Source organism: Oncorhynchus tshawytscha, linkage group LG08 (genome assembly GCF_018296145.1).
Source record: "Oncorhynchus tshawytscha isolate Ot180627B linkage group LG08, Otsh_v2.0, whole genome shotgun sequence".
NCBI classification, from domain to species: Eukaryota; Metazoa; Chordata; class Actinopteri; order Salmoniformes; family Salmonidae; genus Oncorhynchus; species Oncorhynchus tshawytscha.
The window spans coordinates 90,174,888-90,201,806 of NC_056436.1; the positions used below are offsets into that span (position 1 = coordinate 90,174,888).

General features: G+C 45.8%; 1 protein-coding gene and 1 long non-coding RNA gene across 2 annotated transcripts in view; both read right to left on the reverse strand.

The window, feature by feature from the left end:
- LOC121846969 overlaps window positions 1–26,919 on the reverse strand; it is a 44,579-nt gene that overhangs the window by 96 nt on the left and 17,564 nt on the right. Inside the window, exon 2 of the long non-coding RNA XR_006083971.1 lies at window positions 5–204. This is a non-coding gene — a long non-coding RNA (uncharacterized LOC121846969). The remainder of the gene's footprint in view (window positions 1–4; window positions 205–26,919) is intronic.
- On the reverse strand, window positions 11,119–20,288 carry LOC121846967 (probable alpha-ketoglutarate-dependent hypophosphite dioxygenase). Its single transcript, XM_042326187.1, has 8 exons — window positions 20,142–20,288; window positions 19,379–19,455; window positions 17,089–17,289; window positions 14,590–14,887; window positions 13,849–13,940; window positions 13,350–13,489; window positions 12,754–12,858; window positions 11,119–11,370 (listed from the first exon to the last, which is right to left on the reverse strand). Exons 3-8 carry the CDS (start codon window positions 17,216–17,218, stop codon window positions 11,287–11,289), a joined length of 849 nt encoding a protein of 282 aa, XP_042182121.1. The 5' UTR covers window positions 17,219–17,289; window positions 19,379–19,455; window positions 20,142–20,288; the 3' UTR covers window positions 11,119–11,286.

The window sequence follows — 26,919 nt, forward strand, 5'->3', positions numbered from 1 at the left end:
TCACCTTGATGACTTACTGCTGTGTTCACCTTGATGACTTACTGCTGTGTTCACCTTGATGACTTACTGCTGTGTTCACCTTGATGACTTACTGCTGTGTTCACCTTGATGACTTACTGCTGTGTTCACCTTGATGACTTACTGCTGTGTTCACCTTGATGACTTACTGCTGTGTTCACCTTGATGACTTACTGCTGTGTTCACCTTGATGATATCGGATGAACGGTTTAAAAATCACTTTTTGTACATAGCCCCCCATATTAGGAGACCAAAAGTACTGTGACAAATTCCCTTCTATGTATTAAAGTAGTCAAAAGTTTACTATTTGGTCCCATGTTCATAGCACACATTAACTATATCAATCTTGTGACTCTACAAACGTGTTGGATGCATTTGTTGTTTGTTTTGGTTGAGTTTCAGATTATTTTGTGCCCAATAGAAATGTTAAATAATGTAGGATTAGAATCGACTATGTTTCCAAACACTTCTACATTAACGTGGATGTTATCATGATTACGGATAATCCTGAATGAATCTTGATTAATGACAGACAAAAACATCATACTCTCCAAAAATTCTAACCTCTAATTAATGGTGAGAGGTTAGCATGTCTTGGGGGTATGATATAAAATGCTAACCTCTGTTTTCGGGGTATGATGTGTGCATTTAACTTTTTTTACTTTCTCCCTCATCATTATTCATTCAGGACTATATGTCGTCATGGTAACGTCCATGTAGAAGTGTTTCAAACCGTACAGCATGTGTCACTGTCCCAATACCGGTGGAGCTCACAGTATCTAGGTTGGACTGGGTTGGACTGGGTCGGACTGGAGTCTATCTATCTCATGTTTCTGTAGAGTGGATCAGAACGGCCCATAGGGCAGGAGTCCATCTCCTGTTTCTGTAGAGTGAACCAGAACGGCCCATAGGGCAGGAGTCCATCTCCTGTTTCTGTAGAGTGGACCAGAATGGCCCATAGGGCAGGAGTCCATCTCCAGTTTCTGTAGAGTGGACCAGAACGGCCCGTAGGGCAGGAGTCCATCTCCAGTTTCTGTAGAGTGAACCAGAACGGCCCATAGGGCAGGAGTCCATCTCCTGTTTCTGTAGAGTGGATCAGAACGGCCCGTAGGGCAGGAGTCCATCTCCTGTTTCTGTAGAGTGAACCAGAACGGCCCATAGGGCAGGAGTCCATCTCCTGTTTCTGTAGAGTGAACCAGAACGGCCCATAGGGCAGGAGTCCATCTCCTGTTTCTGTAGAGTGGACCAGAATGGCCCATAGGTCAGGAGTCCATCTCCAGTTTCTGTAGAGTGGACCAGAACGGCCCGTAGGGAAGGAGTCCATCTCCAGTTTCTGTAGAGTGAACCAGAATGGCCCATAGGGCAGGAGTCCATCTCCTGTTTCTGTAGAGTGAACCAGAATGGCCCATAGGGTAGGAGTCCATCTCCTGTTTCTGTAGAGTGAACCAGAACGGCCCATAGGGCAGGAGTCCATCTCCTGTTTCTGTAGAGTGAACCAGAACGGCCCATAGGGCAGGAGTCAATCTCCTGTTTCTGTAGAGTGGACCAGAACGGCCCGTAGGGCAGGAGTCCATCTCCTGTTTCTGTAGAGTGAACCAGAATGGCCCGTAGGGCAGGAGTCCATCTCCTGTTTCTGTAGAGTGGACCAGAACGGCCCGTAGGGCAGGAGTCCATCTCCTGTTTCTGTAGAGTGGACCAGAACGGCCCGTAGGGCAGGAGTCCAGCTCCTGTTTCTGTAGAGTGGACCAGAATGGCCCGTAGGGCAGGAGTCCATCTCCTGTTTCTGTAGAGTGGACCAGAACGGCCCATAGATGTAACGGTTCTCTTGTGGTGAAGGAGAGGAGGACCAAAACGCAGCGTGGTGGTTATTCATGTTTTTTTAATGAAGACACTATACATGAATAAACTAACGAAAACAATAAACGTGAGAACTCAAAACAGCCCTATCTGGTGCAAAACACAAAGACAGGAACAATCACTCACAAACATACAGTGAAACCCAGGCTACCTAAATATGGTTCCCAATCAGAGACAATGACTAACACCTGCCTCTGATTGAGAACCATATCAGGCCAAACACAGAAACAGACAAACTAGACACACAACATAGAATGCACACTCAGATCACACCACGACCAAACAAACATAGAAACATACAAAGCAAACTATGGGCAGGGTGTGACAATAGGGCAGGAGTCCATCTCCTGTTTCTGAAGAGTGAACCAGAACGGCCCGTAGGGCAGGAGTCCATCTCCTGTTTCTGTAGAGTGAACCAGAACGGCCCGTAGGGCAGGAGTCCATCTCCTGTTTCTGTAGAGTGGACCAGAACGGCCCGTAGGGCAGGAGTCCATCTCCAGTTTCTGTACAGTGAACAAAAAGGCAAGCCACTCTGAAGGTGACCTGAGCTGACCTGTTATTTTAGTGCATTGATAATGATAATAATTACATGTATAAAATGTGAATGGAGGACAAATTAAATGCTGAATGAACATGTAAGATAATGTATCTGGGACTTCATGCTATATTACCTCTTCATGTGTCTTATTGTGATTTACGTGTTGAATAAACCATCTCACTATACACTGGCATCTTTCTCTGTGGAACTTGGTGGGCCTTACTTTGTAAGTCACAGCAAACTATGTTTCATTTGTAAAAAAAATCTGGGATTGGGATTTTAACCAGTTGAATGAAAGGGCAAAATGTAGATTTCCACCTAAATAAACTTACCCAAACATCATTATTTTTCATGAGGAGGCTACAAACAATAACGGGTCTTGCTGCGTAGCATTAGAAAGGTCTGGAAATCCCCTTCCTGATAACCAGGTGTAACAGTGGTAAGGTGTTGGGACTTAGCTGACACCCCCGGACAGGAGAGGGCCAAACAGGAAGGATATAACCCCACCCACTTTGCCAGGTGTAGCAGTGGTAAGGTGTTGGGACTCTGCTGATAACCAGGTGTAACAGTGGTAAGGTGTTGGGACTCTGCTGATAACCAGGTGTAGCAGTGGTAAGGTGTTGGGACTTAGCTGACACCCCCGGACAGGAGAGGGCCAAACAGGAAGGATATAACCCCACCCACTTTGCCAGGTGTAGCAGTGGTAAGGTGTTGGGACTCTGCTGATAACCAGGTGTAACAGTGGTAAGGTGTTGGGACTCTGCTGATAACCAGGTGTAGCAGTGGTAAGGTGTTGGGACTCTGCTGGTAGCCAGGTGTAACAGTGGTAAGGTGTTGGGACTCTGCTGGTAGCCAGGTGTAGCAGTGGTAAGGTGTTGGGACTCTGCTGATAACCAGGTGTAACAGTGGTAAGGTGTTGGGACTCTGCTGGTAGCCAGGTGTAACAGTGGTAAGGTGTTGGGACTCTGCTGGTAGCCAGGTGTAACAGTGGTAAGGTGTTGGGACTCTGCTGGTAGCCAGGTGTAACAGTGGTAAGGTGTTGGGACTCTGCTGGTAGCCAGGTGTAACAGTGGTAAGGTGTTGGGACTCTGCTGGTAGCCAGGTGTAACAGTGGTAAGGTGTTGGGACTCTGCTGGTAGCCAGGTGTAACAGTGGTAAGGTGTTGGGACTCTGCTGGTAGCCAGGTGTAACAGTGGTAAGGTGTTGGGACTCTGCTGGTAGCCAGGTGTAACAGTGGTAAGGTGTTGGGACTCTGCTGGTAGCCAGGTGTAACAGTGGTAAGGTGTTGGGACTCTGCTGGTAGCCAGGTGTAACAGTGGTAAGGTGTTGGGACTCTGCTGGTAGCCAGGTGTAACAGTGGTAAGGTGTTGGGACTCTGCTGGTAGCCAGGTGTAACAGTGGTAAGGTGTTGGGACTCTGCTGGTAGCCAGGTGTAACAGTGGTAAGGTGTTGGGACTCTGCTGGTAGCCAGGTGTAACAGTGATAAGGTGTTGGGACTCTGTTGATAACCAGGTGTAGCAGTGGTAAGGTGTTGGGACTCTGCTGATAACCAGGTGTAGCAGTGGTAAGGTGTTGGGACTCTGCTGATAACCAGGTGTAACAGTGATAAGGTGTTGGGACTCTGCTGATAACCAGGTGTATCAGTGATAAGGTGTTGGGACTCTGCTGATAACCAGGTGTAACAGTGGTAAGGTGTTGGGACTCTGCTGATAACCAGGTGTAACAGTGGTAAGGTGTTGGGACTCTGTTGATAACCAGGTGTAACAGTGGTAAGGTGTTGGGACTCTGCTGATAACCAGGTGTAACAGTGGTAAGGTGTTGGGACTCTGCTGATAACCAGGTGTAACAGTGGTAAGGTGTTGGGACTCTGCTGATAACCAGGTGTAACAGTGGTAAGGTGTTGGGACTCTGCTGATAACCCAGTGATAAGGTGTTGGGGTGTAACCAACAGTGGTAGCAAGGTGTTGGGACTCTGCTGATAACCAGGTGTAACAGTGGTAAGGTGTTGGGACTCTGCTGATAACAGTGGTAAGGTGTTGGGACTCTGCTGTAACCAGGGTAGCAGTGGTAAGGTGTTGGGACTCTGTTGATAACCAGGTGTAACAGTGGTAAGGTGTTGGTCCTAACAGTTTGTGGGCACCGTTGGTCACCGTTATAGTGCAAAGACACTGTGGCCCCATCCGAGGACACCCCCGGACAGGAGAGGGCCAAACAGGAAGGATATAACCCCACCCACTTTGCCAAAGGACAGCCCCCACACCACTAGACGGATATCTTCAACCACCAACTTACCATCCTGAGACAAGGCCGAGTATAGCCCACAAAGACCTCCGCCACGGCACAACCCAAGGGGGGGCGCCAACCCAGAGAGGAAGATCACATCAGTGACTCAACCCACTCAAGTGACGCACCCCTCCTAAGGACGGTATGAAAGAGCCCTAGTAAGCCAGTGACTCAGCCCCTGTAATAGGGTTAGAGGCAGAGAATCCCAGTGGAAAGAGGGGAACAGGCAGAGACAGCAAGGGCGGTTCGTTGCTCCAGAGCCTTTCCGTTCACCTTTACACTCCTGGGCCAGACTACACTCAATCACCCCCCCATCCACATCGATGGAACAGTAGTGGAGAGGGTAGCAAGTTTTAAGTTCCTCGGCATACACATCACAGACAAACTGAATTGGTCCACTCACACAGACAGCATCGTGAAGAAGGCGCAGCAGCGCCTCTTCAACCTCAGGAGGCTGAAGAAATTCGGCTTGTCACCAAAAGCACTCACAAACTTCTACAGATGCACAATCGAGAGCATCCTGGCGGGCTGTATCACCGCCTGGTATGGCAACTGCACCGCCCTCAACCGTAAGGCTCTCCAGAGGGTAGTGAGGTCTGCACAACGCATCACCGGGGGCAAACTACCTGCCATCCAGGACACCTACACCACCCGATGCTACAGGAAGGCCATAAAGATCATCAAGGACATCAACCACCGAGCCACTGCCTGTTCACCCCGCTGTCATCCAGAAGGCGAGGTCAGTACAGGTGCATCAAAGCTGGGACCGAGAGACTGAAAAACAGCTTCTATCTCAAGGCCATCAGACTGTTAAACAGCCACCACTAACATTGAGTGGCTGCTGCCAACACACTGTCAATGACACTGACTCAACTCCAGCCACTTTAATAATGGGAATTGATGGGAAATGATGTAAATATATCACTAGCCACTTTAAACAATGCTACCTTATATAATGTTACTTACCTACATTATTCATCTCATATGCATACGTATATACTGTACTCTATATCATCGACTGCATCCTCATGTAATACATGTATCACTAGCCACTTTAACTATGCCACTTGGTTTACATACTCATCTCATATGTATATACTGTACTCGATATCATCTACTGTATCTTGCCTAAGCTGCTCTGTACCATCACTCATTCATATATCCTTATGTACATATTCTTTATCCCCTTACACTGTGTATAAGACAGTAGTTTTTTGGAATTGTTAGTTAGATTACTTGTTCGTTATTACTGCATTGTCGGAACTAGAAGCACAATCATTTCGCTACACTCGCATTAACATCTGCTAACCATGTGTATGTGACAAATAAAATTTGATTTGATTTGATTTGATCATATAGAGATATAGAGATATAGAGATGAGTCTTCAGTAAAGACTTAAAGGTTGAGACCGAGTCTGCGTCTCTCACATGGGTAGGCAGACCATTCCATAAAAATGGAGCTCTGTAGGAGAAAGCCCTGCCTCCAGCTGTTTGCTTAGAAATTCTAGGGACAATTAGGAGGCCTGCGTCTTGTGACCATAGCGTACGTGTATGTACGGCAGGACCAAATCGGAAGGATAGGTAGGAGCAAGCCCATGTACTGCTTTGTAGGTCAGCAGTAAAACCTTGAAATCAGCCCTTGCCTTAACAGGAAGCCAGTGTATGGAGGCTAGCACTGGAGTAATATGATCACATGTTTTGGTTCTAGTCAGGATTCTAGCAGCCGTATTTAGCACTAACCATGTGTATGTAATAAATAAAATGTGAATTCATTTGATGTGATTTGTCATGGAAAGAGTAGGTGTTCTTAATATTTTTACACTCAGTGTATGTGATGTATTATCATTAACGGTTACATTTTATTGATAACATTTGCCTACATTAGTAACTCCATTGGTGAAGTCCACAGGACTGAAAATGAGCAAATTCAACATACATGTCTCTATCACTATCACTGACACATACAGATCAGTGGTAACTTTACAATTCACTGGAAAAGGCAATGCACACCGGGAAATTATTCTCGAGGTGTGCCTTATCGGGGGCATGGCTTTCAAATTGTTATTTTTGGCCACCCGTGAGAGGCAGTGTTGTATCAGTTTAACTGGTCTATGCTTGTGCTAATTTACATGTTATAATGTCTGCTGCCGGTTCTGATGTCTTAAATGTTTACATAAGAGCATGTAGCAATAAAGACTTGTGAGTGTAGTTTGTAATGTCCTTAACTCAACATTGACCTTGTCAAGAAATACGGACCTCTTGTTGTAGTGTTTAAAACTACTATATGAGGTGTTATTGTAGAACTCCATTGGGGTAAACAATAAACAATTCCTGGTGTTAAAACTACTATATGAGGTGTTATTGTAGAACTCCATTGGGGTAAACAATAAACACTTCCTGGTGTTAAAACTACTATATGAGGTGTTATTGTAGAACTCCATTGGGGTAAACAATAAACACTTCCTGGTGTTAAAACTACTATATGAGGTGTTATTGTAGAACTCCATTGGGGTAAACAATAAACAATTCCTGGTGTTAAAACTACTACATGAGGTGTTATTGTAGAACTCCATTGGGGTAAACAATAAACAATTAACACTGAGAATGTTAACAGCATCAGCACTGAGTACAGTGTTCATTTAACACTCAAAAGTTTGGACAGTATAGACACTGGCCCAATTTTAAATGTAACACTGTTAGGGTTCATTGAACTAGGAAGTCAGTTAATTAAGAACAAATTCTTAATTACAATGTGTTAAAACTACAAATGAGGTGATGCTGGGAACTCCATTGGGACTCCCAATCACAGCTGGTTGTTCCAGCAGTGTTAAATCGCTGCTCCACTCATGAGACTGTTGATTTAACACTGAAGAATTAGTTATGGCTATATTGTACTGTCACTAAGTTTGACATATTTATTTTAGTTATAAGAAATGTGAAAACTTTAGTAAGGTTTATCATTTGATTGTTACTATATTTAGAAATAATATCCTCATTTCAAGCCCTATTGCCCCAGTTTTGTTGAATCGGAAAAAAATCTATGATTTTCATAATATTTAAACAATGTACATCAGCAATTTAAAACTATTTTAACCATGAGGTGTTATTGTAGAACTCATGAAAAATAATGATGTTTGTGGTAAGCCCTTTCATTCAACTTTAAAATTGGTAAACAATAAACACTTCCTGGTGTTAAAAAATACATGAGGTGTTATGGGTAAGTTCCATTGGGGAAAACAATAAATTTTGCCCTTTCATTCCTGGTGTTAAAACTACTATATGATTTTGTTACAAATGAGAACTCCATTGGGGTAAACAATAAACACTTCCTGGTGTTAAAACTACTACATGAGGTGTTTATTGCATAACACTAAATGTTAATGCCCACACTGAGAAAGTGTAACAGCATCAGCACTGAGTACAGTGTTCAGCATTTAACACTCCAAAAGTTTGGACAGTATAGACACTGGCCCAATTTTAAATGTAACACTGTTAGGTTCACCTGTGAACTAGGCTTGTCAGTTACTTACAGAAACAAGATTCTTGCCCAATGACGGTCTGGTCCACTCCAAACCCGGACGATGCTGGGCCAATTGTGTGCCGCCCTATGGGACTCCCAATCACAGCTGGTTGTGATCAGCAGTGCCTTAGATCGCTGCTCCACTCAGGAGCCTGTTGCCCTATGGGCCGTTCTGGTCCACTCTACAGAAACAGGAGATGGACTCCTGCCCTATTAACACTGAAGAATTAGTGGACTCCTGCCCTATATTGTACTGTCACTAAGTTTGATCATATTTATTTTAGTTATAAGAAATGTGAAAACTTTAGAAACAGGAGATTTATCATTTGATTGTTACTATATTTAGAAATAATATGGATTTCAAGCCCTATTGCCCCAGTTTTGTTGAATCAGAAAAGGAGATGATTTTCATAATATTTGTACAATGTACATCAGCAATTTCTAACTATTTTAACCAGGAATGGACTTGCCCAGACCTTTCTAATGCTACAGAAACAGCAATGGACCCGTTATTGTTTGTCCCTCTCAGAAAAATAATGGATGTTTGGGTTCTTCCATTTACAGAAACAGGAGATGGATCTGCCCATTTTGCCCTTTCATTCAACTGGTTAAAATCCCAATCCCAGCCGTTTTTTTACAAATGAAACAGGAGATGGAGTTTGCTGTGACTTACAAAGTAAGGCCGTTCAAGTTCCACAGAGAAAGATGCCAGTGTATAGTGAGATGGTTTATTCAACCTGCCCATGGGAAACAGGAGAATCACAATAAGACACATGAAGTCCAATACAGAAACAGGAGATGGACTCCTGATACATTATCTTACATGTTCATTCAGAAACAGGAGATGGACTCCTCCATTCACATTTTATCCATGTAATTATTATCATTATCAATGCACTAAAATAACAGGTCAGCTCAGGTCACCTTCAGAGTGGACTTGCCTATGGGCCGTTTTGTTCACTCTACAGAAACAGGAGATGGACTCCTGCCCTATGGGCCGTTCTGGTCCACTCTACAGAAACAGGAGATGGACTCCTGCCCTATGGGCCGTTCTGGTCCACTCTACAGAAACAGGAGATGGACTCCTGCCCTATGGGCCGTTCTGGTCCACTCTACAGAAACAGGAGATGGACTCCTGCCCTATGGGCCGTTCTGGTCCACTCTACAGAAACAGGAGATGGACTCCTGCCCTATGGGCCGTTCTGGTCCACTCTACAGAAACAGGAGATGGACTCCTGCCCTATGGGCCGTTCTGGTTCACTCTACAGAAACAGGAGATGGACTCCTGCCCTATGGGCCGTTCTGGTCCACTCTACAGAAACAGGAGATGGTCTCCTGCACTACGGGCCGTTCTGGTTCACTCTACAGAAACAGGAGATGGTCTCCTGCCCTATGGGCCGTTCTGGTCCACTCTACAGAAACAGATGGACTCCTGCCCTATGGCCCGTTCTGGTCCACTCTAGAGAAACAGGAGATGGTCTCCTGCCCTACGGGCCGTTCTGGTTCACTCTACAGAAACAGGAGATGGTCTCCTGCCCTAGGGGCCGTTCTGGTCCACTCTCCAGAAACAGATGGACTCCTGGCCTATGGGCCGTTCTGGTCCACTCTAGAGAAACAGGAGATGGTCTCCTGCCCTATGGGCCGTTCTGGTCCACTCTACAGAAACAGGAGATGGACTCCTGCCCTATGGGCCGTTCTGGTCCACTCTACAGAAACAGGAGATGGTCTCCTGCCCTATGGGCCGTTCTGGTTCACTCTACAGAAACAGGAGATGGACTCCTGCCCTACGGGCCGTTCTGGTCCACTCTACAGAAACAGGAGATGGACTCCTGCCCTATGGGCCGTTCTGGTTCACTCTACAGAAACAGGAGATGGACTCCTGCCCTATGGGCCGTTCTGGTTCACTCTACAGAAACAGGAGATGGACTCCTGCCCTATGGGCCGTTCTGGTTCACTCTACAGAAACAGGAGATGGACTCCTGCCCTATGGGCCGTTCTGGTTCCACTCTACAGAAACAGGAGATGGACTCCTGCCCTATGGGCCGTTCTGGTCCACTCTACAGAAACAGGAGACCCACTCCAAACCTGGGATTCTGGAGCTCTACAGAAACAGGAGATGGACAGTGACCATGGGCTGTTCTGGTTCACTTACAGAAACAGGAGATGGACTCCTACCATGGGCCGTTCTGGTTCACTGACAGAAAAGGAGATGGACTCCTGCCCTATGGGCCGTTCTGTTCACTCACAGAAACAGAGGAGATTGGATATCATACCCCTAAGTCCATGAAACAGGGTAACCTCTCACCATTAATTAGAGGTCAGAATTTTTGGAGAGTATGATGTTTTTGTCTGTCATTAATCAAGATTCATTCAGGATTATCCGTAATCATGATAACATCCACGTTAATGTAGAAGTGTTTAGAAACATAGTCGATTCTAATCCTACATTATTTAACATTTCTATTGGGCACAAAATAATCTGAAACTCAACCAAAACAAACAACAAATGCATCCAACACGTTTGTAGAGTCACAAGATTGATATAGTTAATGCGTGCTATGAACATGGGACCAAATAGTAAACTTTTGACTACTTTAATACATAGAAGGGAATTTGTCACAGTACTTTTGGTCTCCTAATACAGGGGGCTATGTACAAAAAGTGATTTTTAAACCGTTCATCCGATATCATCAAGGTGAACACAGCAGTAAGTCATCAAGGTGAACACAGCAGTAAGTCATCAAGGTGAACACAGCAGTAAGTCATCAAGGTGAACACAGCAGTAAGTCATCAAGGTGAAACAGCAGTAAGTCAAGGTGAACTACTGAGTGAACACAGCAGTAAGTCATCAAGGTGAACACAGCAGTAAGTCAGTCAAGGTGAACACAGCAGTAAGTCAAGGTGAACACAGCAGTAAGTCATCAAGGTGAACACAGCAGTAAGTCATCAAGGTGAACACAGCAGTAAGTCATCAAGGTGAGTACAGTATCATTAGGTTCCTCTAAGTATCAGACAGTAATACGGTAATGGTATCTCTATGGATATGGTTGTAGTTGTGCTGTAAGGCTCATCACAGCAAGGTGGAGAAGTGACTGAACTGGTCTGATCCACTGGCCATCACTGTAGCATGGAAACGCCTGGGACGGTCTGGGTCCTGCAGAGAGAGAGAGAGAGAGATTGAGAGAAACATAGGGTAGACACAGGTAGAGACATATCTACAGTAGTTCTCACCTGTATAGGGTAGATACAGGTAGAGACATATCTACAGTAGTTCTCATCTGTATAGGGTAGATACAGGTAGAGACATATCTACAGTAGTTCTCACCTGTATAGGGTAGATACAGGTAGAGACATATCTACAGTAGTTCTCATCTGTATAGGGTAGATACAGGTAGAGACATATCTACAGTAGTTCTCACCTGTATAGGGTAGACATAGGTAGAGACATATCTACAGTAGTTCTCACCTGTATAGGGTAGATACAGGTAGAGACATATCTACAGTAGTTCTCACCTGTATAGGGTAGACATAGGTAGAGACATATCTACAGTAGTTCTCACCTGTATAGGGTAGATACAGGTAGAGACATATCTACAGTAGTTCTCACCTGTATAGGGTAGACACAGGTAGAGACATATCTACAGTAGTTCTCACCTGTATAGGGTAGATACAGGTAGAGACATATCTACAGTAGTTCTCACCTGTAGGTAGATACAGGTAGAGACATATCTACAGTAGTTCTCACCTGTATAGGGTAGATACAGGTAGAGACATATCTACAGTAGTTCTCATCTGTATAGGTGTAACACAGGTAGAGACATATCTACAGTAGTTCTACAGTAGTTCTCACCTGTATAGGGTAGATACAGGTAGAGACAGTAGTATCTCACAGTAGTTCAAGGTAGAGACACCAGTAAGTCATAGGGTACAGGTAGAGACACAGGTAGAGTCACATATCTACAGTAGTTCTCACCTGTATAGGGTAGATACAGGTAGAGACATATCTACAGTAGTTCTCACCTGTATAGGGTAGACACAGGTAGAGACATATCTACAGTAGTTCTCACCTGTATAGGGTAGACACAGGTAGAGACATATCTACAGTAGTTCTCACCTGTATAGGGTAGACACAGGTAGAGACATATCTACAGTAGTTCTCACCTGTATAGGGTAGACACAGGTAGAGACATATCTACAGTAGTTCTCACCTGTATAGGGTAGATACAGGTAGAGACATATCTACAGTAGTTCTCACCTGTATAGGGTAGATACAGGTAGAGACATATCTACAGTAGTTCTCACCTGTATAGGGTAGATACAGGTAGAGACATATCTACAGTAGTTCTCACCTGTATAGGGTAGACACAGGTAGAGACATATCTACAGTAGTTCTCACCTGTATAGGGTAGACACAGGTAGAGACATATCTACAGTAGATCTCACCTGTATAGGGTAGATACAGGTAGAGACATATCTACAGTAGATCTCACCTGTATAGGGTAGATACAGGTAGAGACATATCTACAGTAGTTCTCACCTGTATAGGGTAGGCACAGGTAGGGACGTATCGTATCACGAAGCCACAGCGTCTCTTCTGGGAAGTGTTGGGGTCACTGGCGTGGACCAGGAACCCATCATGGATCTGATTGGGTTAACCATCAACATCAAATCACAATCCCAAATGGCACCTTAATTCTTATGAGAAACACAATATAGTTGTAGAAGAATAGAGTGTATTTCCCTGTAATACAGAATGTCTAGTAGGACCTGGGATGGGAAGGTCACTGTAATACAGAATGTCCAGTAGGACTTGGGATGGGAAGCTCACTGTAATACAGAATGTCCAGTAGGACTTGGGATGGGAAGCTCACTGTAATACAGAATGTCCAGTAGGACTTGGGATGGGAAGCTCACTGTAATACAGAATGTCCAGTAGGACCTGGGATGGGAAGCTCACTGTAATACAGAATGCCCAGTAGGACTTGGGATTGGAAGCTCCCTGTAATACAGAATGTCCAGTAGGACTTGGGATGGAAGAAGCTCAGTAGGACTGCTAATACAGAATGTCTGTTTGCTGACATTTGTTGTTCTGAAAAAGACAAGAACCCCCAGTAGGGGGGCAGTGTGACTTACAGACATCTGCCCAGCCAGCAGGGGGCAGAGTAGAGCGCTATCCGTTTGCACCAGCTCCTCAGGGATCTCCTGGTTGACTGACAGCATGTTTCCGGGGCGGGAGGCGAGTTGGTGGGGCAGCATGCCAGAGCAGTGGCTTCCTGGAGGAGAAGGGGGAAGAGGGGATGGGGAGAGGAGAGGACAGGAGAGGGGAAGAGAGGAGTAGAGGAGTAGCGAGGCGAGGCAAGGCGAGGCGAGGAGAGGAGAGTGAACACTTTACTAACCACACAGACTCTAGTCTTCTGTTTGTCTATAAAAGGACAATTTACTGCAGTCATTTCATGCTAGAATGACAGAAAGAGGCTTTCAGAACATTAACATTGGCTAAATGCAGATAAATATTTTGAGGAGCCATTTGAGTATTTATTTATCTAGTTGTGGCACCAATTAGAACTGAACTGGAAATTTCTGGAAACTAAATGATTTGGTGAGTTTTAGGTGGTCAGGGGAGCTGCAGTACCTGGGATGACCTTCAGTGCTCCGTTTTCTGCCAGTGAGTCGTCTAGAGCCAGCCACACCGACAGGACTGGACCCCCAGCTATTCCCCAGTACCTGGAGGAATCAGAAAGCTGCTGAGTAAATACGTGTTATTACTCAAAACGTACTGTAGTAGTAGGAGTGGTGTAGCAGTAGTAATATTGTAGTACTACTGTAGTAGTTGTAGTGACAGTACTACAAGCAGTATTGGTAGCAGTAGTAGTACTGTAGTAGTAGGAGTGGGATTGTGATAGTTGTAGTAGTAGTAGTAGCAGTAGTAGTACTGTAGTAGTAGGAGTGGGATTGTGATAGTTGTAGTAGTAGTAGTAGTAGCAGTAGTAGTACTGTAGTAGTAGGAGTAGTATTGTGATAGTAGTAGTATTGTAGTAGTGTTGTGGTAGTAGTAGCTGTAGAATTGTAGTAGTAGTAGTTGTACTGTAGTAGTAGGACTGGTGTAGTAGTAGTAATATTGTAGTAGTAATGTGGTAGTAGTAGCTGTTGTATTGTAGTTGTAGTAGTAGTAGTAGTAGTAGTAGCAGTAGTGATGTAGTAGTTGTAATATTGTAGTACTACTGTAGTAGTTGTAGTAACAGTACTACAAGCAGTATTGGTAGCGGTAGTAGTACTGTAGTAGTATTTGACTATTTTTGAGATATTTGTAACTGACAGTAGTATTAGTATTGTCATAGTAATGTAGCTGTAGAAGTATAAGTGATGTACTCACCTCATATCCTGGTGCCAGGCCACGAAGGGCAGTCCAGTCTCACTCTGCTGGTCCTTGTCTGATGACCTCACCTCCTCCTCACTGGTCAGAGTGATGGCATCATTTCCTGCCTGTGTGGCTGTGGGGTGGGGTGTGGGGGTTGTTGGGTACTTGCAGATGAAGCGTGAGTCTAGCAGGATGACATCAGAGCCCAGGATGGACTGTACCACCTGTAGGATGTGGGGGTGTTTGGCCAGGCCCATCACCCAGGGGTACTGCAGGTGCACATTGTGGAGACTGTACTGGGTATACTCCTCACCTGAAGTCAGGTAGACACAGGTAGATATCAGTAAATACAGGTAGATATAATTCAATACAGGGAGATACAGATAGATATCATTCAATACAGGTAGGTATCATTCATTACAGGTAGACAAAGGTAGAGATAATTCAATACAGGTAGATATCATTCAATACAGGTAGGTATCATTCAATACAGGTAGAGATAATTCAATACAGGTAGATATCATTCAATACAGGTAGATATCATTCAATACAGGTAGATATCATTCAATACAGGTAGATATCATTCAATACAGGTAGATATCATTCAATACAGGTAGATATCATTCAATACAGGTAGATATCATTCAACAGGTAGATACATTCAATACAGGTAGATATCATTCAATACAGGTAGATATCATTCAATACAGGTAGATATCATTCAATACAGGTAGATATCATTCAATACAGGTAGATATCATTCAATACAGGTAGATATATTCAATACAGGTAGATATCATTCAATACAGGTAGATATCATTCAATACAGGTAGATATCATTCATTACAGGTAGATATCATTCAAAACAGGTAGCCTAGTTGGACTATAACTGAAAGGTTGCTAGACAAAGGTAGAACAGGCAGTTAGCCCATTCCAGGCCGTCATTGAAATAACAGTTCTTAACTGACTTGCCTGGTTAAATAAAGGTAAAATAAAAAATTGTTTAAAAAAAACATGTCAATACAGGTAGATATCAATACAGGTAGACAGAGTTAGATATCATTCAATACAGGTAGATATCATTCAATACAGGTAGACAGAGGTAGATATCACCGGGGCAAACTACCTGCCCTCCAGGACACCTACACCACCCGATGCTACAGGAAGGCCATAAAGATCATCAAGGACATCAACCACCCGAGCCACTGCCTGTTCACCCCGCTGTCATCCAGAAGGCGAGGTCAGTACAGGTGCATCAAAGCTGGGACCGAGAGACTTAAAAACAGCTTCTATCTCAAGGCCATCAGACTGTTAAACAGCCACCACTAACATTGAGTGGCTACTGCCAACACACTGTCAATGACACTGACTCTACTCCAGCCACTTTAATCATGGGAATTGATGGGAAATGATGTAAATATATCACTAGCCACTTTAAACAATGCTACCTTATATAATGTTACTTACCCTACATTATTCATCTCATATGCATACGTTGATACTGTACTCTATATCATCGACTGCATCCTTATGTAATACATGTATCACTAGCCACTTTAACTATGCCACTTGGTTTACATACTCATCTCATATGTATATACTGTACTCGATATCATCTACTGTATCTTGCCTATGCTGCTCTGTACCATCACTCATTCATATATCCTTATGTACATATTCTTTATCCCCTTACACTGTGTATAAGACAGTAGTTTTTTTGGAATTGTTAGTTAGATTACTTGTTCGTTATTACTGCATTGTCGGAACTAGAAGCACACGCATTTCGCTACACTCGCATTAACATCTGCTAACCATGTGTATGTGACAAATAAAATTTGATTTGATTTGATTTGAGATATGTTCAATACAGGTAGACACAGGAAGATATCATTCAATACAGGTAGATATCATTCAATACAGGTAGACACAGGAAGATATCATTCAATACAGGTAGATATCATTCAATACACGTAGACAGAGGTAGATATGTTCAATACAGGTAGACACAGGTAGATATCATTCAATACAGGTAGATATCATTCAATACAGGTAGATATCATTCAATACAGGTAGACACAGGAAGATATCATTCAATACAGGTAGATATCATTCAATACAGGTAGATATCATCAGATCAACACAGGTATCATATCATTCAATACAGGTAGACACAGGTAGATATCATTCAATACAGGTAGATACAGGTAGATATCATTCAATACAGGTAGACACAGGTAGATATCATTCAATACAGGTAGACAGAGTTAGATATAATTCAATTCAGATAGACAGATGAAGATATCATTCAATAGATTCCATTTAAAGGACATGTTTAACCATAAAAGGTTGAACGAACAAGGCTGTTAACCTTCTGTTCCTAGGCCATCATTGAAAATATGAACTTGCCTAGTTACATAAAGGTAAAATAAAATAAAAACATAATCATGGTGATATTACAGATGTATTGACCTATAACCCTAACCCCCTTCCTCCTCCTCGTCCCCCTCCACTCACCGAACTCTCTCTCCAGGTGGTTGAAGGCCTGTCTGGCCTCCCTCAGCTCTGTGTCGTCTAGGACCGGTACAGCAGAGAGGAATCCCTGCTGGTTGTAACGTTCCTTCATCTGACACGTGGACACACTCATCTCTGGGTTGGCTGCTGTACACGCCAGTCCTGACTGTGTCAACTCCACTGGGTGAAGGCTGTTTTTATAACCTGGAAAGAGAGGGAGAACAGAGAGACAAAGGGAGTGTGTCTTTGAGTTGTGCCCAGGCCATAAACAGTTGTCCTAACATAGGTATTTCTGTTTATCTTCTTAAACCTCAGCCTCACTCTCTCTCTCTCTCTCTCTCTCACTCTCTCTCTCTCTCACTCTCTCGCTCTCTCTTTCTCTCTCTCTCTTTCTCCCTTCTCCCTCTGGTATTCCCGTCACATGTATTCTGGGTTGTTTATGGAGTCCGGCCGTACCGCTGTCAGAAGAGGTGCTGCTTGATCAGCTTTTTCAGCTTAATGGGAAAACCATATTCTGGTGGCTGAGTTGTCACAACATGAGACAGGGGTCACAACATGAGACAGGGGGTCTCATGTTAACCAGAGCCTTAAGGGAATAGACAGGGGGTCTCATGTTAACCAGAGCCCTAAGGGAATAGACAGGGGGTATCATGTTAACCAGAGCCCTAAGGGAATAGACAGGGGTATCATGTTAACCAGATCCCGAATGGAATAGACAGGGGTCTCATGTTAACCAGAGCCCTAAGGGAATAGACAGGGGTCTCATGTTAACCAGAGCCCTAAGGGAATAGACAGGGGTCTCATGTTAACCAGAGCCCTAAGGGAATAGACAGGGGGTCTTATGTTAGCCAGAGCCCTAAGGGAATAGACAGGGGGTATCATGTTCAATGTTGTTTAAATAATGCAAAAACAAAGTGTTGGAGAAGAAAGTAAAAGTGCAATATGTGCCATGTAAAAAAGCTAACGTTTAAGTTCCTTGCTCAGAACTTGAGAACATATGAAAGCTGGTGGTTCCTTTTAACATGAGGCTTCAATATTCCAAGGTAAGAGGTTTTAGGTTGTAGTTATTGTAGGAATTATAGGACTATTTCCCTCTATACCATTTGTATTTCATATACCTTTGACTATTGGATGTTCTTATAGGCCCTATAGTATTGCCAGCCTAATCTCGGGAGTCGATAGGCTTGAAGTCATAAACAGCTCAATGCTTGAAGCACAGCGAAGAGCTGCTGGCAAACGCAGGAAAGTGCTGTTTGAATGAATGCTTACGAGCCTGCTGCTGCCTACCAAATCCAGAAACTATCATTTAGAAAACAAAACGTTTATTCTTTCAGTGAAATACGGAACAGTTCCGTATTTTATCTAACGGGTGGCATCCATAAGTCTAAATATTGCTGTTACATTGTACAACCTTCACCTTTATGTCATAATTATGTACAATTCTGGCAAATTAATTATGGTCTTTGTTAGGAAGATGGTCTTCACACAGTTTGCAACGAGCCAGGCGGCCCAAACTGCTGCATATACCCCGACTCTGTCGCACAGAACGCAAGAAACGTGAAACAATTTCCCTTGTTAAAAGAAATTCATGTTAGCAGGCAATATTAACTAAATATGCATGTTAAAAAATATATACTTGAGTATTGATTTAAAGAAAGGTGTTGATGTTTATGGTTAGGTACATTGGTGCAACGATAGAGCTTTTTTTCGCCAATGTGCTTCTTAAATCACCCGTTTGGAGAAGTAGGCTGTGATTCCATGATAAATTGACAGGCACCGCATCGATTATACGCAATGCAGGACAAGCTAGATCAACCATGTGTAGTTAACTAGTGATTATGTTAAGATGGATTGTTTTTTATAAGATAGCTTGCAACGTAGCTTGGCTCCTTGCTGACAGGTAGTCAGCCTGCCACGCAGTCTCTTCTTGGAGTTCAATCAAAAATGCTGATTACCGATTGTTATGAAAACTTGAAATTGGCCTTACACACGCACAGAAACACACTGAAACACACACACACAAACAGAACAGAAAAACCTTCTCTGCTCTGCACTGCCCTCAGTGTGAGTGACCTGTAATTGTCTGGTGTGTGTCCAGGTTCCAGTGTTTGTCAAGGAAGGTACATGTTATTACTGCAGTCATCATGGAATTAACTTCTCACCACAGTTAGGCAAGTTAAACAACCTGACTAGATATCTTTTAACATGTCCATATTTATGACAAGACATATTTATTGACGTTCCTCTGAAACATATGGAAAGAAAAAACAGTTTGATGAAAAGAGAATCTTACCTGAAGTGGGTCAGACTTGAAGAACCACTGTCCCCTGGTGTGATCTGTCCGAAAGCCTACTACTGCTCCTGTAAAAGCTGCAGATAGAGAGAGAGCGAGAGAGAGAGCGAGAGAGAGCGAGAGAGAGCGAGAGAGAGAGAGAGAGAGAGAGAGAGACAGAGAGAGAGAGAGAGAGAGAGAGAGAGAGACAGAGAGAGAGACAGAGAGAGAGAGAGAGAGAGAGAGAGAGAGAGAGAGAGAGACAGAGAGAGAGACAGAGGGGAGAGAGAGAGAGAGAGAGAGAGGGAGAGAGAGCGAGAGAGAGCGAGAGAGAGCGAGAGAGCGAGAGAGAGAGAGCGAGAGAGAGAGCGAGAGAGAGCGAGAGAGCGAGAGAGAGAGAGAGAGAGAGAGCGAGAGAGCGAGAGAGAGCGAGAGAGAGCGAGAGAGCGAGAGAGAGAGAGCGAGAGAGCGAGAGAGCGAGAGAGAGCGAGAGAGCGAGAGAGAGAGAGAGAGAGAGAGCGAGAGAGAGCGAGAGAGCGAGAGAGAGAGCGAGAGAGAGCGAGAGAGCGAGAGAGAGCGAGAGAGAGCGAGAGAGCGAGAGAGAGAGAGCGAGAGAGAGAGCGAGAGAGAGCGAGAGAGCGAGAGAGAGAGAGAGAGAGAGAGAGAGAGAGAGAGACAGAGAGAGAGACAGAGGGAGAGAGAGAGAGAGAGAGAGAGGGAGAGAGAGGTTAAAGCCCATAAAAGCATACCAAAGTCTTAAATACTTATTTGCTCTCCTCCATACCTCTGTCTCCTTCTGCCGGAGTCTCAGATGTCTCTGTCTGTCTGGACGGTGGTCTGATGTGTGGATGATGGTCACAGCAGAAGCTCTGTAGGTCAGTATGAAACTGTGGTAGTAGAAGTCTTGGTGATGTGGAGTCCTCAACCTGTCTGATCTCTTATATACGGTCCTGCCAGGAGGGCTGAACCGCAGGTGGAAACTACAGACGTTAACCATCTAGAATGACACTACAGGTGAAAGACTGAGCCATGGTGACATTCCCTAGGTCATATTCATCATCATTCAGACACAGTTCATTAGGAGGAAGTACAAACTCTATGAATTTCCCTTCTCATCAGTTGACAGTAATCTGACAGTCTTAAGACACAATAAGGTGTGGAACGTACACAAAGACACTTTGTCCAAAACATACAGCCTACTTTCCTGTAGCTGGTACACAGAGCTGGATTCTGGCTTCTCCTGCTATAGCCCCATCTACTGGTCAGTGGATTTCAGTGCCAGACACTCATCTAAACACACCTCATCACTTCATTATCACACGGTGATGCTCTGGGAGTCTGTGTGAAGTGAACTCAGTGTTGTAAGGGCAACATCCAATGTTGGAAGGAAAGGTTATTTATTCAAAGAGTAGGCTTCAGTGACTTTCACATTGATAAGGAAGGCTTTTTGATAAATACCAACTCATTGTAGTGTTTCCCATCATCTCAATCTCAATTTATTATCATCTCAATTTATTCTGCTTCCTTCTCTTGAACTTGGTTCTTAGAAAAGGGGAATTGTTAAGGTGACACATCCATGAATGAATGGCATGTCCCTCTTACCTGGAAAATAAACAAAACACTGTGAATTTCCGCTCTCATCAGGTGAGTCATGTGACATACTTAAGACAGTAATGTGTAAAATAAACACACGATGAATGCCGTTCTAAAAAATAAGGAGAGATTTTAAAGGAGGAAGAGTTGAGACAAACATTCCATATTATCAAGGAAGCTGTACAGGTGTAGAGTTCATCATGTGGCACCTCTCATCAGGTGACAGTTAGTCGGGGCGGCATGGTAGCCTAGTGGTTAGAGCGGTGGACTAGCAACCGGCCTAGTTAAAAGACGACAAAATAATATGAGAGTTCATCATGAATCACCTCTCATCAGGTGACAGACAGGGTCCCTCTACACACATCGACAACAACCTCCCTCGGAGCATCGTTACTCATCGCGCCACAAAACAACTACTTCAGGACAAGACTGAGTGACGTCACCGATTGAAACGCTATTAGCGCGAACCACCGCTAACTAGCTAGCCATTTCACATTGATTATACCTCTCATCAGGTGACAGTTATGTGACATTCTGTAATTCATCATGTGGCACCTCTCATCATGTGACATTCTAGAGTTCATCATGTGTCACCTCTCATCCGGTGACAGTCATGTGACATTCTGTAGTTCATCATGTGGCACCTCTCATCAGGTGACAGTCATGTGACATTCTTAAGACGCTGTAAGGTGTGGAACGTACAGAGACACTTGGAAACCCAAGTCCCAAACTTATCCTTTCCACCCCAAGCTGACCCCAATGGATACTGAACCTGACCCTGCTAGATGTGGCAGTCTGGTGTTGTGCACATGGTGGCGCTAACTAGGGGCTTAACCCTGTCCCAGCCATTAGCAACCTGTGGGTTACACAGGGAGCAGTGGCATTCAAGTGAATAAAACATCACAAAAGTTTCTGACAGCTGTTATAAAAATTGAGCACAAAGCCATGCAGTCTCCGTCACAGGATGACACCTTTCCAAAGAATCAGTTTGTCAAATTTCTGCTGTTTTTGTGAAATGTAAACATCTAGGAACAACAACGGCTCAGCGGCAAAGTGGTAGGCCACACAAGCTCACAGAACGGGAGTTGCGAGTTCCTTCCGAAGAGCAACACAAGTTTACATGCCCTGTGCCCGGAAAGATCTTTGTGCACGTACATTGAATGGATCCAGGATATCCAGCTAGCAGCAGGGTTTTATTGTGGAGGCTATCCCACTGGCATATAACCCCCTCCACCAGGGGTCTAGTAGCAGGGTTTTATTGTGGAGGCTATCCCACTGGCATATAACCCCCTCCACCAGGGGTCTAGTAGCAGGGTTTTATTGTGGAGGCTATCCCACTGGCATATACCCCCTCCACCAGGGGTCTAGTAGCAGGGTTATATTGTGGAGGCTATCCCACTGGCATATAACCCCCTCCACCAGGGGTCTAGTAGCAGGGTTTTATTGTGGAGGCTATCCCACTGGCATATAACCCCCTCCACCAGGGGTCCAGTAGCAGGGTTTTATTGTGGAGGCTATCCCACTGGCATATAACCCCCTCCACCAGGGGTCTAGTAGCAGGGTTTTATTGTGGAGGCTATCCCACTGGCATATAACCCCCTCCACCAGGGGTCTAGTAGCAGGGTTTTATTGTGGGAGGCTATCCCACTGGCATATAACCCCCTCCACCAGGGGTCCAGTAGCAGGGTTATATTGTGGAGGCTATCCCACTGGCATATAACCCCCTCCACCAGGGGTCCAGTAGCAGGGTTTTATTGTGGAGGCTATCCCACTGGCATATAACCCCCCTCCACCAGGGGTCTAGTAGCAGGGTTTTATTGTGGAGGCTATCCCACTGGCATATAACCCCCTCCACCAGGGGTCTAGTAGCAGGGTTTTATTGTGGAGGCTATCCCACTGGCATATAACCCCCTCCACCAGGGGTCCAGTAGCAGGGTTTTATTGTGGAGGCTATCCCACTGGCATATAACCCCCTCCACCAGGGGTCCAGTAGCAGGGTTTTATTGTGGAGGCTATCCCACTGGCATATAACCCCCTCCACCAGGGGTCCAGTAGCAGGGTTTTATTGTGGAGGCTATCCCACTGGCATATAACCCCCTCCACCAGGGGTCCAGTAGCAGGGTTTTATTGTGGAGGCTATCCCACTGGCATATAACCCCCTCCACCAGGGGTCCAGTAGCAGGGTTTTATTGTGGAGGCTATCCCACTGGCATATAACCCCCTCCACCAGGGGTCCAGTAGCAGGGTTTTATTGTGGAGGCTATCCCACTGGCATATAACCCCCTCCACCAGGGGTCCAGTAGCAGGGTTTTATTGTGGAGGCTATCCCACTGGCATATAACCCCCTCCACCTGGGGTCTAGTAGCAGGGTTTTATTGTGGAGGCTATCCCACTGGCATATAACCCCCTCCACCAGGGGTCTAGTAGCAGGGTTTTATTGTGGAGGCTATCCCACTGCATATAACCCCCTCCACCAGGGGTCTAGTAGCAGGGTTTTATTGTGGAGGCTATCCCACTGGCATATAACCCCTCCACCAGGGGTCTAGTAGCAGGGTTTTATTGTGGAGGCTATCCCACTGGCATATAACCCCTCCACCAGGGGTCCAGTAGCAGGGTTTTATTGTGGAGGCTATCCCACTGGCATATAACCCCCTCCACCAGGGGTCTAGTAGCAGGGTTTTATTGTGGAGGCTATCCCACTGGCATACAACCCCCTCCACCAGGGGTCCAGTTGCAGGGTTTTATTGTGGAGGCTATCCCACTGGCATATAACCCCCTCCACCAGGGGTCTAGTAGCAGGGTTTTATTGTGGAGGCTATCCCACTGGCATATAACCCCCTCCACCAGGGGTCCAGTAGCAGGGTTTTATTGTGGAGGCTATCCCACTGGCATATAACCCCCTCCACCAGGGTCCAGTAGCAGGGTTTTATTGTGGAGGCTATCCCACTGGCATATAACCCCCTCCACCAGGGGTCCAGTAGCAGGGTTTTATTGTGGAGGCTATCCCACTGGCATATAACCCCCTCCACCAGGGGTCCAGTAGCAGGGTTTTATTGTGGAGGCTATCCCACTGGCATATAACCCCCTCCACCAGGGGTCCAGTAGCAGGGTTTTATTGTGGAGGCTATCCCACTGGCATATAACCCCCTCCACCAGGGGTCTAGTAGCAGGGTTTTATTGTGGAGGCTATCCCACTGGCATATAACCCCCTCCACCAGGGGTCTAGTAGCAGGGTTTTATTGTGGAGGCTATCCCACTGGCATATAACCCCCTCCACCAGGGGTCTAGTAGCAGGGTTTTATTGTGGAGGCTATCCCACTGGCATATAACCCCCTCCACCAGGGGTCTAGTAGCAGGGTTTTATTGTGGAGGCTATCCCACTGGCATATAACACCTTCCACCTGGGGTCTAGTAGCAGGGTTTTATTGTGGAGGCTATCCCACTGGCATATAACCCCCTCCACCAGGGGTCTAGTAGCAGGGTTTTATTGTGGAGGCTATCCCACTGCAATATAACCCCCTCCACCAGGGGTCTAGCAGCAGGGTTTTATTGTGGAGGCTATCCCACTAGCATATAACCACCTCCACCAGGGGTCTAGTAGCAGGGTTTTATTGTGGAGGCTATCCCACTGGCATATAACCCCCTCCACCAGGGGTCTAGTAGCAGGGTTTTATTGTGGAGGCTATCCCACTGGCATATAACCCCCTCCACCAGGGGTCTAGTAGCAGGGTTTTATTGTGGAGGCTATCCCACTGGCATATAACCCCCTCCACCAGGGGTCTAGTAGCATGGTTTTATTGTGGAGGCTATCCCACTGGCATATAACCCCCTCCACCAGGGGTCTAGTAGCAGGGTTTTATTGTGGAGGCTATCCCACTGGCATATAACCCCCTCCACCAGGGGTCTAGTAGCAGGGCTATCCCACTGGCATTTTTATTGTGGAGGCTATTCCACTGGCATATAACCCCCTCCACCAGGGGTCTAGTAGCAGGGTTTTATTGTGGAGGCTATCCCACTGGCATATAACCCCCTCCACCAGGGGTCCAGTAGCAGGGTTTTATTGTGGAGGCTATCCCACTGGCATATAACCCCCTCCACCAGGGGTCTAGTAGCAGGGTTTTATTGTGGAGGCTATCCCACTGGCATATAACCCCCTCCACCAGGGGTCCAGTAGCAGGGTTTATTGTGGAGGCTATCCCACTGGCATATAACCCCCTCCACCAGGGGTCCAGTAGCAGGGTTTTATTGTGGAGGCTATCCCACTGGCATATAACCCCCTCCACCAGGGGTCCAGTAGCAGGGTTTTATTGTGGAGGCTATCCCACTGGCATATAACCCCCTCCACCAGGGGTCCAGTAGCAGGGTTTTATTGTGGAGGCTATCCCACTGGCATATAACCCCCTCCACCAGGGGTCCAGTAGCAGGGTTTTATTGTGGAGGCTATCCCACTGGCATATAACCCCCTCCACCAGGGTCCAGTAGCAGGGTTTTATTGTGGAGGCTATCCCACTGGCATATAACCCCCTCCACCAGGGGTCCAGTAGCAGGGTTTTATTGTGGAGGCTATCCCACTGGCATATAACCCCCTCCACCAGGGGTCCAGTAGCAGGGTTTTATTGTGGAGGCTATCCCACTGGCATATAACCCCCTCCACCAGGGGTCCAGTAGCAGGGTTTTATTGTGGAGGCTATCCCACTGGCATATAACCCCCTCCACCAGGGGTCTAGTAGCAGGGTTTTATTGTGGAGGCTATCCCACTGGCATATAACCCCCTCCACCAGGGGTCTAGTAGCAGGGTTTTATTGTGGAGGCTATCCCACTGGCATATAACCCCCTCCACCAGGGGTCTAGTAGCAGGGTTTTATTGTGGAGGCTATCCCACTGGCATATAACCCCCTCCACCAGGGGTCTAGTAGCAGGGTTTTATTGTGGAGGCTATCCCACTGGCATATAACACCTTCCACCTGGGGTCTAGTAGCAGGGTTTTATTGTGGAGGCTATCCCACTGGCATATAACCCCCTCCACCAGGGGTCTAGTAGCAGGGTTTTATTGTGGAGGCTATCCCACTGGCATATAACCCCCTCCACCAGGGGTCTAGTAGCAGGGTTTTATTGTGGAGGCTATCCCACTAGCATATAACCCCTCCACCAGGGGTCTAGTAGCAGGGTTTTATTGTGGAGGCTATCCCACTGGCATATAACCCCCTCCACCAGGGGTCTAGTAGCAGGGTTTTATTGTGGAGGCTATCCCACTGGCATATAACCCCCTCCACCAGGGGTCTAGTAGCAGGGTTTTATTGTGGAGGCTATCCCACTGGCATATAACCCCCTCCACCAGGGGTCAGTAGCAGGGTTTTATTGTGGAGGCTATCCCACTGGCATATAACCCCCTCCACCAGGGGTCTAGTAGCAGGGTTTTATTGTGGAGGCTATCCCACTGGCATATAACCCCCTCCACCAGGGGTCTAGTAGCAGGGTTTTATTGTGGAGGCTATCCCACTGGCATATAACCCCCTCCACCAGGGGTCTAGTAGCAGGGTTTTATTGTGGAGGCTATCCCACTGGCATATAACCCCCTCCACCAGGGGTCCAGTAGCAGGGTTTTCTTGTGGAGGCTATCCCACTGGCATATAACCCCCTCCACCAGGGTCAAGTAGCAGGGTTTTATTGTGGAGGCTATCCCACTGGCATATAACCCCTCCACCAGGGGTCCAGTAGCAGGGTTTTATTGTGGAGGCTATCCCACTGGCATATAACCCCCTCCACCAGGGGTCCAGTAGCATTGTGGAGGCTATCCCACTGGCATATAACCCCCTCCACCAGGGGTCCAGTAGCAGGGTTTTATTGTGGAGGCTATCCCACTGGCATATAACCCCCTCCACCAGGGGTCTAGTAGCAGGGTTTTATTGTGGGCTATCCCACTGGCATATAACCCTTCCACCAGGGGTCTAGTAGCAGGGTTTTATTGT

Excerpts from the sequence above, each read along its gene's own strand:
- LOC121846967 (XM_042326187.1), bottom strand. The coding sequence starts at position 17,218 with ATGAGTGTGTCCACGTGTCAGATGAAGGAACGTTACAACCAGCAGGGA. Across the intron at positions 14,888-17,088 it reads CCACCTGGAGAGAGAGTTCG|GTGAGGAGTATACCCAGTAC; the intron begins GTGAGTGGAGGG and ends ACCTGACTTCAG. Across the intron at positions 11,371-12,753 it reads CCTGTGCCTACCCTATACAG|GACCCAGACCGTCCCAGGCG; the intron begins GTGAGAACTACT and ends CTCTCTCTGCAG.